The following is a 13,388-nucleotide window of genomic DNA, read 5'->3' on the forward strand; positions in this document are numbered from 1 at the left end:
GAAGAGTACAGAACACTGCCTGACTCAGAAAGTCAAGGGAAATGGGAAAAAAATAACCCAGAAATTGTCGGAGCTCTCAGCTGCGTTCTCGCTGTAGAGCTCGAATTTCAGCAGAGCCTGCCCTCTCCTAACCCCTCCTCACCTTCCCCCCCTCCCCGCCACACACGTACGGAAGCGCTAGAAACGATCCTTTGGTTTAACAAAAGCTTCTGCCCGTCCCTCTTTCTCTGCAAGGAACGAGACCTAATCCAACCAGCCTGTCCCATAGGAAAAGCTGTTATTTGCGCGTGAGCCAGGAAGGCCAGGGAGATGATTGCCGCGCAGGCTGCCTACAGGAAAAGGCAGAAAACCTGAGCATCCCCTCTTCAAAGCTGAGCTGGTAAAAAAGGATGCGGGAGACAATGAGGAAGAGCCCGGCTTCACGCACACACACAAACACACGCACCCCCTCCCGCAGTGTTACACGGCGCTGGGCAGATTTCGCCGTTTCGCTCCTTCGCCTTTGGAAGCCGGGCTCCGGCAGACGGGAATCCCTCTGCCCCTGCAGCGGCGAGCCTCCCGCAGCCTGCCCCTTCCCTCCCCGCGGCCAGGGCGGCGGCAGCGCCAGGCTCCCCTCGCCGTACTCCCTGCTCCTTACCCGGCTGGGCACTGGCGCTCGGCAGCACGGCGGCGATCACCCCCAGCAGCACGACGGCGGCGGCCAGGCCCGCTCGGCCTCCCTCCGGTGGGGCGCAGCGGGGCAGCGCGGTGCCGGGCGCTCCGCTGGGTCCCGTGGGGCGAGCCCCGCTCCGCCAGCCGCCAGCCGCCCGCTGACACATCCCCGCGCCTCGCACGGCCCCACCGCGGCTCAGCGGGCAGCGCTGCCCATGGCCGCGCCGGGCTCTAGAGCAGCGGCTGCGCAGGGAGGCTGCGGAGCAGTGGCGGGGGGCACCTCATGCTGCCGGCGGCTCTGCCCGGTGCCCCTCAGCGACGGCGCGGCCCCTCAGGCTCCGGCGCGGGAGGGAGCTTCATCGACAAAGGGCTCACGTCGCCGCCAGTCCCGGCCCCGCTCCCCGCCCTCCGAGCGCGGGGAGGCGGGGAGCGGAGGCGGCGCTGCCGGGGCCGCGGGGACCCCCTACACCGCCCCGCGGGGCGCCCGGCGCCCGGCCCCGCTGAGCCGCGGCCACCCCGCAGCTTTCGGCAGAGCGGCGGAAACAGGTTGGGCAGAGGCAGGGCAGGGGGAGCAGGGCGCTGTCCAGCGCGGGCCTCAGCAGCCAGAGGGCACGGGCCAAGGTGCTGCTCTGGGTGGCTGCGCGGGCTCGCTGGGTGCCATACCCTGATCCGCACCACGCGTTGCTGAAGCAACCGTGCCTAGCATTGCCTTTTGGGTGTAAATGAAACTGCATCCACTCACAGTGCTCTTGCGAACAGAAGTCCCTCTCTGCTCACCTTGGAAACCATTTCTTGCCAGCTGATGTACATGCGAGGCTCCAGGTCAGGGCATGTCCAGAAGTGGCTCTCGTTGCCTGAAGTGTCAGGGAGCACCTCTTCCTGTGAGGCAGCCCAAGCCCTGTAAATGCAAGAACAGCTCTGAGAATAGAGCAGCTGGAGTGTACAGCAGGGGTTGACCGAATTGGTAGCTACATCCTCAGCCACCCAGCGTATAATCACAGGAAAGGCCTTCTGCCACCCTGCTCCTGCATTCACTCGCCTGGTCACTCCCTGCCGGTCTGTGATCATGCTCCCACCTCCAGGCAGAAAGGGGAGCTCCAAAGTACAGAGGCTTGACTCTATGATGCTTAAACATTTGCTACGAGACCAACTGGTGCATAAAATATAGTGTGAATGCCAGAGCAGGTGAGCCCCTTGCACCATTCCCTTGATTTGTTTTAGTTCCCAGATTATGTCTGTGGGTAACAGAAGATGGTGGTGGGAGGAGGAGCAAAGTGAAGGTGGGCTCGGGGCAGAATGTGCTTCAGGAGCACGAGAGCTGATTCTGAAAGGGTACAGCATTGCCCATGTGCAGAAATGTGTCCTGGGCCTTTCAGCCTTTCCAGCAGGAAAGAAGTCATCTTTCTGGTAAATTGTTAGAAGCCAGGTTTGAGATGCAGCAAGCCTCAGCATCGGCTCACCTCAGTCTGGCATCCTGCTACCCAGTGACTTGCAGCATCCCCCAAGTCATGATGACCCATAATTATGTATTTATCCAACTGGTTCAGCACACTCCAACTGTCACCAATGCAATTACTCAGCCACTGATATGTCCCATTTGTGCCATTTTATTCACTTTTCCCCCAAATCACTAATTCACTCTATGCAAAATTAGCTTCCACATCATGACTGCTAATGATTATCCACAGAGAAAAGATGGCAGTTGTATGATCATTACAGTAAAATGGATAGATTACTGCTCACTCTGGTTTATTTAGGGGCAAGGTATTTAGTGCAGGGCCCTCTGGTGGTACCGTTGGTTACCTTCAGGGAGCCCCGTGTAAACCTGTTTCATCATTTTCATATTTTTCTAGGTTTTGTCATAACATGATTGTCATAGAATCACAGAATCAATTAGGTCGGGAAAGACCTTTAAGATCATCAAATCCAACCATTATTCCAGCACTTCCAAGTGCACCACTACACCGTGTCACTGAGGGCCTCATCTATAAGGTTTCTGAACGCTTCCAGGGCTGGTGATTCCACCTCTTACCTGGGCGGCCTGTTCCAATGCCTGACTACCCTTTCGGTGAAGAAATTGTTCCTAACACCCAACCTAAACCTCCCCTGGTGCAGCTTGAGGCCATTTCCTCTTGTCCTATCACCTGTTACATGGGAGAAGAGACCAACCCCCACCTATCTCCATCCTCCCTTCAGGTAGCTGTAGAGAGCGATAAGGTCCCCCTGAGCCTTCTCTTCCTTCCAAGCTAAACACCCCAGTTCCCTCAGCCGTTCCTCATCAGACCCGCGCTCCAGACCCTTCACCAGCTTTGGTGCCCTTCTCTAAATCCACTCCAGCACCTCAGTGCCTTGTAGTGAAAGGCTGAGAACTGAACACAGGACTGGAGGTGCAGTCTCACCAGTGTCCAGTACAGGGGCATGAACACTGCCCTGGCCCTGCTGGCCACGCTATCTCTCATACCAGCCAGCACACTGCTGGCTGCCTTGGCTAAGCTGGATCATGTTCATCTCTGTCAATCAGCACCCCCAGGTCCTTTTCAATGAGCAGCTTTCCAGCCACTCTTCCCCAAGCCTGGAGCGTTTCATGGGTTGTTGTGGCCCAAGGGCGGGACCTGGCCCTGAGCCTTGTTGAACCTCATACAATTGGCCTCGGCCCATCGACCCGGCCTGTCCCGATCCCTCTGCAGAGCCTTCCTACCCTCCAGCAGACCAGCAGTCCTGTTCAACTTCCTGTCATCTGCAAACTTCGGGAGGGCTCACTGGATCCTGTCGCCCATGTCAGCGGTGGCAATACCGAACAGTACATGGCCAGCAGAGAGGACTTCGCTTGCTCTGCTCCCTGCCGAGAGGACGCCACCCCAGAGCCCCTTCCCCATGACCGCAGGCCGAGCTCACCTCACCCTTGCCGGGCCCTCCCCACGCGAGCTACCTCGCCTCGCGCTGCTTCCGCCTTGCTCCCGCGCGCTGGCCGCTCGCGCCCCCGGGGGTGTTATCCGGTACGGGTCGCTGCCGGCTCCGGGCGAGCCCTGAGAGGGCGTGGGGCTGTGGCTCTGGTCCTTCAGGAGCCAACTCCAAGCCTGGACGCTGCCTTTTCCGCAGGGTGCAGGGCTGAAGGGGCCCGCTCCGGAGCCACTCGCACCTCGGTGAACCTCAGTCCGTGGGGCCTTGGTGGAAATGGTGAGTAAAAACCTAGATCCGACACTGCTTGCCCGCAGTAGAGCTGCCACAACCATTCTGAGTCTTGCCTTCATGACGGAATCTATACACGAGTCTCACACATAGACGAGGAGGGACTAGAAGTGGCAATGCACACCTAATCACCATCCCTAGAAGCCTTCAAAACCCTTGTAGAAGAGGGCCTTAGTGACATGGTTTAGTGGTAGATGTGGCAGTGACGGAGAATGGTTAGACTGGATGATCTTAAAGGTCTTTTCCAACCTGGCTGATTCTGTGATGCTCTGTGAAGCAGCAGTAGGCCATGGTCTGACACAGTTAACATTTCTTATTTTGATGAATAAACAGGCCAAGTTTACAAACTCAGATAGAAGCACAGAACAGAGTGCAGTCTCCAGGCACCTCTAGCAACAGGGTGTAGATGCTTCTAACCCGCTACTTCAGGATTTAAGGACAAGAATGCATTCAGATGTGTATTTCACCCTCTCAAAATGAAGTTTCATCATTCTAACAAAGAATACTCAGTGCTACTCCTCAAGACAGGGTCAGCCGAAGTTATATAAATCTGCTTAGAGCATGTACCCACTCTTCCCAAGATAAAATGAACCTTCTTACAGGTAAAAGGTAGGAAGATATCATTAACACTGAATACCACCAAACCTTACCCATGATTTCATGCACCTTCCTGCAGTCATTTCAGTCATTGTGTCATTCCATGTGGGAAGAGGTAGGAAGGACTACAGCATTTCTCTGGTGCTGCCCAGAGCTTCTCACCACACAAGACATGCACACCAAACATTACGTATCTAACTTCCCTATGGGGAAGTTAGAGCTCTCAAAGCAGGGAGCAGTAGTATTGCACAGCCCCAACAAATCCTTGACTCACGCTGGCTCAATTCATGGCAGGAGCTGAACCACACGAGTTGTAGTGATTAACATGAATAACTGTGATTGTCAGAACTGGGCTGCTTTGTGAGGGACACCAAACAGCAGCTTCTGCTGCCTCCCAGAGACTGGTCATCTCTCCAGCTGAAAGCCTAAGCTGATTCATTGAGAAAAGAGAGCATCGTCCTGAACCCACTTGTCCTGCTGCAGATCTGCAGCTCTTGACAGCCCCATTGACTCCGAAAGCTTTTCCTTGAATGAATCTGCTATCATAACTGCAGTATAAATTTGTCTTTCGCATTTCATGACAGGAAAAATATTCACCAAAGTTTAAACCAGTGTTAGTCACCGTAAAGGCAGCTGAGACAAGATTACTTACAATTGTCTGCTTTAGTCCTATCCTTACACAGGATGGGAAAGAGCATAGGGGACATTCAGACATTATTACTAACAGACAGGGAGAACAGAAAGGACTTCACATGCAACATATTCCCTCACCAAAGCCAGAGTGTAAACTGTATCAAGTGTACTTCGCAATGGCCTGTTTGCTAGGGGAAATGTGGCATATAGATACCAACATCAACATGCATTTAAAACCCACTGATACATGAGACTGAGAAAAACGAAAAGTAAGCTGCTCCCATAGCAACAGAGGTGTCTGTAGAATGTGGACAGATGTGTTTTCATGCAGCCTAAGGTCCAGTGCTTCAGGAAAAGCTCTGCAGACAGCATGACCAACCTGCATTGCTGAGCAAGCAGCTGCGAAAGATCAGCGTTTGCAGCACCTCGTATTTAGCAAAGGAAAGCTTTTTGTCTATTCTGAAGTATTCACGTATCAAAAGTACATTCCACTGTGATTTCATTTTACATTTCATTCATGACTGCACCTCATATACAATGTGAAGCACAGAAACCACGCCATGTCAGAAACATGTGTACCCAACAGCCTGCTCCATGACAGACTCCAAACCACTAGATTTCAGTAAGCACTGTAAACCCACGGCAGAACAAGCACATCTGGCCACGAACGTTGCACCAGCAAACATGCCTTCCACAGATATCTGGTCCATACCAGGACATGCTGAGACACCCACTGCCCAGGACCATCTGTGGCAGTGTAGCACCTTCTTGCTGGCCACGCAGCAGTTGCCACAGGGTTGGTATGACCCTTGGCAGCAGTGATGTGTCCGCTGGTAATCTGCACCAGACAACCTTTTTCTAAAGGTTATAAAAGTGGGACATCCACGACAAAGAACCTTCAAGGTTCGTCTATGCTGTAGGCAGAATCTCAAGCTCCTCCTAATCAAGCCTTGAAAGTTAATAAAATTTAAGCTTTCTGAAAGAAGAGCAGCTTAGCCAGATGATTAGATCAGAATTTGAGAGCCCTCCCTGAGAATTTTCATTACTTTTACCTTAATTCAGCAAAGAATGATGTGACACAGCAAAGAATGAAAGCAACCAAAAGTCATCTGCTGCAATATATATTTTAATTCAAAGTGAATCTTGACAGTAATACACCATAAATTCTTATTTTGACACTCACCAAAATAGTCACCTGGAAAACCCGCTTTTTGTGACAAAGTACAGAAGGCTTGGTCACATTTAAATCACTGAGAACTAGAAAGAAATACTATCGCAAACTGTAAGAGACATTACATCCATAAAAAATTTTCCCAGTCCTCATATTGTAATATTGCACAGTGCAATTGCTACATGGCAAACTAGTGTAGCATAGAAACCCAAAGCAAAAATAAGCCACAAGTCTACAAATTGTTAAACAGTAACAGTTCAAACTTATTAATCAAGTCTCTAGCACTGGGTATTTCTAGAACAAGTCTTCCTACAGCTTGCAGTGTGTGATTTAACTTTTACTTAACACAAACCGAGTTAATTAGCAGTAAAAACAGAAACTTTAAAAATTAAAACAAAACAAAAAAGTTAATACAGTAGCATATCTGACCAATAAAACACCCTGAAGTTAAAAACCGAACACAAGAAATTCATATATATCTTGCAAATTAAAGTAATATGCAATTCCAGAGTCATGCAGTGTTTTATTTAAAAAAAGGCATTAGAAGGGTAAGGTGTAGAACTGCTTCCCAGAGGATGGCTTTTTTCCACAGAAAAGGCCCTCACCCTGAAAGCTGCTTCAGTTTTCTGTTCTGCAGACGGGCCCTGGACCCTTGCAGAGTGACAGGGGTCCGTGCTCTCAGAGTGTACTGCAGGGTGGGGGAAGTCACCCCCTTACACTGAATTTAAGCTGTGATGGGATCCCAAATAGTTCCTTCTTTGAAACGCAGACATTTCTAAAATGACAATACCTCAGAAGAGCAGCAGATGGAATTTGGGGCACATTTACAGCAACTTTGTCCTGCGTACACAAGGATTTTGTTGCGATATACAGATAATTGTGTCAATTTAACAATCACGTTAGCTAAAAACCTTAAGCACAGTAAAAAGAACGTACAGTAAATACATCAGACCAATGAAAATCCCCATGGCCCCAGAAAAAAAAAATGCTTTTTTTTTTTTTTTTTGTAATCACAATACAAAATTCATTAACTCCATTTGCATTGGTGCTTCTTGGTGTGTCCACTGCCTGCAATGGAGCGAGCACCAAAATCACGCCGCTTCCCAACACAAGGGAGTGAACAGAAAACTATCTGCTGGACCACACAGCACAGGCTTGAAGTGGTAAGGTGGACTTTCTTGACTCCCTATATTTAGACTTTCCATATGTGTTGATAAGATTTCAAATTCATCAGGATACTCCTAGTTGCTAATGTATACTTTATATACACACACTTGTACAAAATGCATAGACTTGATTACTAAAAACACTGAAACTTTTGGGAAAAGTTAGGCTTCTTGATTTTCAGTGTGATTAAAAATGTACTGCTGGTATTTTTATTATTTTTTATGATCTAATACTGTTGTATTTTAGTTATTTCTTAAAAAATAAATCAAATGTAGGCACATTTATTTCATTCAGACATTCATTAAATAAAACACTGCTTGCATTAGTGGAGTAAAGAAAAAGATTACCAGTTATTAGCTTATTGACAGAGTTAAATGCTTTTCACTCTTATTCCAGTCAACATCGCAAGGATTGTATTCCAGATTTTGTTTAAAAAAAAGTTAAGTCAAGCCTGCAAGATGCAGCTTCTGAAGTGTCTACACAATGCCAATATGAAAACATAAAAAAATTAAGTTACATCAATACATCCACTTATATGCAGTGACGAGCTCAAAGTTAATGGAGATAAAATACTGATGCAAATAACACACCCCAAAAAAACATATGCAATCATCTTCCATCATTTACAGTATAGTAGTTACGACACTTCAAACATGAAAACAAAATAAAATAAGAAACAAAACCCAAACCCCAGCTTCTATTTCATGTAATTAGACTTGTACAGAAATTAGAAGGCTAAGAAAGAACTAGTTAATCACCTAATTTCACAGCTATCTGAAGTGGCAATCATTATATAGCAGCTTATCTATGATACATTCAAGATAAATGATACAATTTATTACTTGCCCATAAGCTAAAACACAGCCTCAGCTTAATACCTTCTGTAAATCCCATCTCTACACTACAGGATACTTGAGGTCTATGAAAAAGTAGCTACCTTTTATAGGAAATGGATGATTAAGTCTTTGGTGCTGCAAAAGCAACTTCATTTGAACAAAACAAACAAAAAGAAAAAAAGAAAAAAAAATCCAACAAAAACAAAAAGACACACTTCCTAAGGAAAAAAGTAATGCAAAAAGCATGTAAGTGACGTCCCTGACGGAATGTATTAAATAAGCAAACACCCGCAGCAGGCTAAAACAAATACCATCATGTCAAAAGACTAAAATCTCTCCCATGCATAAATGAAAGATTGCACACAAAGAACTCACATCTTTTCAAGCTTCAATAGTAAATATTCTGCTACTAGTTATTAAATACTGCATGGTTTGCTCAAGCTAAGATGAAATCACATCATGGATCAATGAGCACTGGGCTTTTCCTTTCCTTAGCTAGTCAGTCATGCCTACCGCACCTCTAAATGATTTATTATATCCAATTAGACAAACACTTGTAAAATAAACTACTTGGGCTGTATTGCAGTTCCATTTACCAGTATGAAATACTGTGTTGTGTGTCACTACTCAATAGCTATTTAATCAACTTTTCTTAAGCACTACTAAAGGCTTGTCTTGAAGCTAGTTCATTCGAGGGGGTGGGGGCAAAAAAAGACAGCAAAATTCAGCTACAGCAAAACATGCTGCCTTCTTAGTAAGGAAAACACACCCAATACTAAAATCAGACCACACAAAACCCAAAGAATGAGCATTACGCTACCAAAAAATCAGCAGATCTGAATTTTTAAGTGCTGCAGTCCTCAACATTTCTACGTAAGTAATAACAATAACAACCTCAAATATTTAAGGCACTATGTGTGGGAACAGTTTACAATGCAGCTGAGATTATTAGGACAACAACATTTAAGAGCAATGTTTAGGCTTTTTTTTTTTCACCCATGCAAAAGACACATGCAATGTGAAAAACAGCTCAACTCTTAGATAAGTGACTCGACATTTAAACACCAAGATACGCGATACAAACAAGTTACTTCTACACTGTACTGCTGACACATGTGCATCTGTTGCTCTGGTTCTGTACACTGAATGGCTTCCCAAATGTAGACGTGTCTTGCACTAGTTAGAAGGCAATTTTATAAAAAATAGCAGGAGCAAAACCAGGTTTCTGCTCCCATAAGTCACCTGTCTAAAGTTACTATATAAGATAACATGACCAACGACAAGTTATACCAAATGTGCAAAACACATTAAAAGTGAGTTTTTTAAAGCTCAGAGTTGTTTAAATTGCACCCAAGTCTACATGATTAAAAAAAATAATAATAATTTTCCTGTTGTGCCATGGCTAATATTTAATAAATACCATGTTTCTTCTTAAATCAAACTTCCATATCATTGAGCTTCCTCAACAGATTGTATTTGAGTTCTCACATAAAAGGATACTGGCTGAGTTTTGTTGGACTCAGTGGAAATCCTGTGTAAGCAGGTGATGCTGCAATATATGAATGTGGTGGGAAAACTGGTTTGTACTGAGTCTGATGAATGGTTGGGGAAGGTAAGAGACGGGGATTTATGCCAACTGGAACCTGTTGTATTATACCACTGGGATGAGTTATGTTGTACGTTGGGTGTTGTAACAAGGGTCTTGAGGTACATGGTGAGGCAAGGAGGTGGGCAACAGGTGCAGCAGTACTAAGGGGTGCTGGCGACAGGTATGGGAGAAGAGCAGGCTGTCCTGCAAGGTGGGGACCTCCAGAAAGGTGAGCATGCACGGCAGCGTGGTTCGGACTTCCCTGAGGAAGGGAGAATGCATGGCCGGCAACACTGGCCGGGACGTAAGCCTGCTGCCTCCAATGACCGTAGTTCCCGTTCCACTCCTGCGGCCCAGATCCAAAATGCTGAACCTGTCCACACACAGAAATGAGCAGGCGTTAATGTTTCTAAGTATAAAGAAAGCTTGAAAAAACTGAAGAATGCACTAAAACTAATTAACTTAAAATCAAGAAAGAAAATAGAGACAGGAATAATTAAATGCTTAAACAAACAAAAATAAAATTTATTAGCTATTTAGATAGTAGCACAGACGAAATCTGACAATAAGAGATGGTGAACAGAACACAAGTTATTGTAATGCTCTTGCAAAAAAAAAAAAAAAAGGAGAAGAAAAAAGAAAGATAAAATGCCATGCTGGGCTGTTTTAACAGAAATACCATGTATCACATGAGCAAGGTGCTTATTCCACTCTACTCAGCACTGGCTTGGCATCAATTGGAAGTGCTGCATTCAGTTTGGGCACCATAATGAGGCACAAAGAGGACAAATAGGAGAGAAATTTTAGAGGAGAGCAGAAAAAATAATAAACGGATTGAAAACATCTGAGACAACTAGGCAAACAGAAGTCTAGGGCTGTGATCACAGGAAGATGTGACAATCAGTAACAGTTACAAAGAGAAAGACTCAAAATCAATTACTCCCTTTAAATACTGCAAACTACACAGGACATCTACCAAAGAAAGATCAGCATAAATTTCTGTAATGAAAATAACATTCTACACTTTCTGCCAAGAGGCTGAGGAGCTGCTGTCATTGAAGAGATTAAAAATTAATACTATGCTGATCACATTAAGGTTTGCTTAGAATTAATTAAACCAATCCTTCTGCATTATCACCCAAAAGGGGAGATCATGTCACCCACCCAAATGTTTCTTTCAGTCTAAACTATTCAAGTTATTATTGGTAAATCCTCTTATCTCCCTATAGCATGCTTGCTTTTAGTATTTAACTTACAATTTCACATTCACAGTTGCTCTGCAAGGCTTTGACAAACAGGTACTGCTCTTATATTAAATGTACCTCCAGATACCTAAACAAAAGCTCGGTGCAGCTACAGTTCAAAATTAATTAATTAAAAGTGACTTCAACTTCAGTTCTCAGCCATAGCAGACACATTTATTATGTTGTTGGGAAATGATAAAAGTAGCTTTTAAATTAACTTGGCTGTCTTCCAACATTGGACTGAACTACAATCACAACCTCTCTCTCCCCCCGAACCCTCCTCCACAGCTTCACTACCTGGCAGTAAAGGTAAGAAACAGTCAGGTTAGCTAAGTTCTATCCTATCTCTGGATACTCAAACTACAAGCATTCTCATGCACACTACTAATAGAACGAGAGTGAACAGAGCAGCAGTTTTTAAACGTGCACTATTGGGTATTTTAACATTTGTATGTAGGAGAAAAAATTATTTTAATATTTTTCACTTTGTCTTATGCTTTGATTTTATATAGGCATTGCTAATTTTCACAGTGTAGATTTTCTACCATTTTAAAAAATAAAGTCAGCTGCTTTAAGAAAATGACCAAAAGTGAAAGATACTTATGACTTGCCCAGTAAGTTGAAATCCATTTTTCAAGATTTGAACACTTCTGTAATCAAGCTGTTGAAAACCTGCAGTTGCCATTGACAGCAATTGAAATTGTAAGCATTCAGCATGTTTGGATCCTCAAGACAGAAAAAGTACTTCTTAGAAGTGAGTAAGTATACGTACCTGACTGAAGCTCACCTGTTGCTGATGGAACGCTGATGCCAGTTTTTGCTGACGGTTTCCTACAATAGAAGAATGGTTTATCCTTCCCAGGACAGATCGACCCTTTTTCAGTGGCTGGCATGGAGCATCTTCCAAGATATAAAATGAACAACATTATGGTTTTGTTGTCACTATTGTTTTTTAACAAAAGTTAGAGAAAGTTTCATTTGCTTCAGCATACAGGCAGAAATAATAAAGTAATATGCTAATTAAAGTCAAAACCCAACACAATTTAGAAGTGTTTATTACAGATTACCAGATAGATGAGTAGGTCAAAAATCTCCACATATACGGCTATTGAATAAATGTTCAAATTTCTATTCTTATCTACTGGTCTAGAAAGAAAAAAAAAAAACACACCTGGACTAACTTACCTGTATTCACCATCTGTTCATCAAGGTGTAACCTGTTTTGAAGTCTCATTGGTGGTACCACTACTGTGCGAACAGCCGATTCGCTTTCAGGCTTAACAGATGCTCTCGCATCTTTATTTTTATTGGTATTAGCTATGAAGCCATTTTCCACAAATGGGCTGTCATGTCCTGAAGAGTCTGAAGTTGGGGAACCATCTACCGTATCACATCCGCTCTCTTGTTCGTCATCTGACATACTGTACAGAAATCAAAGTATTGCACTGAAACAACATTTTTATACACAGATGCATTTTATGAAATTATTGCAGGAAATGCACAGAAATGAAGCAACTGCAAGGTGGATAAAAAAGGTTATATTTCAATTATACAAGCATGGATGTTCAGATGGCAGTTCAACATTCGAGCTATACCACCCACGGGTTATAGGAAGGAGATAACTTCTACACATTTAGGTGCGTAACCCAACTTGTACCCACTTTGTAAATTAATTTTTAAATAAACCACTGAATTCTATGATTTTAGGAAAAATAAAAGGTTGAAGAAGATAATTTCATTTCTTCCTGAATCAAAACATATTTTTTTATGTCTCCCGATGGTTATTACGCTAGCAAATGAGAACATACTGATCTAATTTCCTTCTAGAAACCAGCCACATCACAGAGTCTGTGAAAAGCTGTCCCTAGGGCCCTTGAGAGTCAGGAAGAGAGATAACGTGCTGAGGAAGCAATCTGCATGGTGAAAGGCAGCTCCCTCTCATCTGCAGATCAACCACCAGCAGCCATGCTAGACTGTATCTACTGAAAAATGACATCTTTCTGAAGCTCCTCCAATGAGCACAGCCTGGCACGACTGACAGATTCTTTGTCACAGGTTTAGCTGAAGGAGACAAACACAACCCCCTGTATCTACACAGCATCTACGACAGCACCTGTGGTCTTTTGAATCCATCCTGGTCAAGTGGTGTAAACTCACTCAACTCTACCACTGCTTTTACCAAGGCAGCTGGAAGACAAAGAGGTGAAGAAACCAACTCATAATAACAACCCTTGCTAAAATTTAACGAAGCTCCATGCTTCTGTCAGAAGAGGAGGGATGAAAAGAAGTTAAATGCCAGCTGCCAGAAGTGA

General features: G+C 44.7%; 1 protein-coding gene across 4 annotated transcripts in view; it reads right to left on the reverse strand.

Moving 5' to 3' along the window:
* Window positions 1-6,175: 6,175 nt before the first annotated feature.
* HIPK3 (homeodomain interacting protein kinase 3) overlaps window positions 6,176-13,388 on the reverse strand; it is a 65,618-nt gene continuing 58,405 nt past the window's right edge. For 2 of the 4 annotated variants that reach the window (XM_065683215.1, XM_065683214.1), the window contains exons 14-16: window positions 12,262-12,497; window positions 11,849-11,976; window positions 6,176-10,205 (exon numbers count right to left, since the gene is read on the reverse strand). In XM_065683215.1, the coding sequence (XP_065539287.1) occupies window positions 9,729-10,205; window positions 11,849-11,976; window positions 12,262-12,497 (841 nt within the window). In that variant the 3' untranslated portion in view covers window positions 6,176-9,728. Of the gene's footprint in view, window positions 10,206-11,687; window positions 11,749-11,848; window positions 11,977-12,261; window positions 12,498-13,388 lie in introns of all 4 variants that reach the window. The other 2 variants (XM_065683217.1, XM_065683216.1) reach the window with 2 other exon arrangements.

The sequence above is a fragment of the Lathamus discolor genome, chromosome 6 (genome assembly GCF_037157495.1).
Source record: "Lathamus discolor isolate bLatDis1 chromosome 6, bLatDis1.hap1, whole genome shotgun sequence".
Classification (NCBI taxonomy): Eukaryota; Metazoa; Chordata; class Aves; order Psittaciformes; family Psittacidae; genus Lathamus; species Lathamus discolor.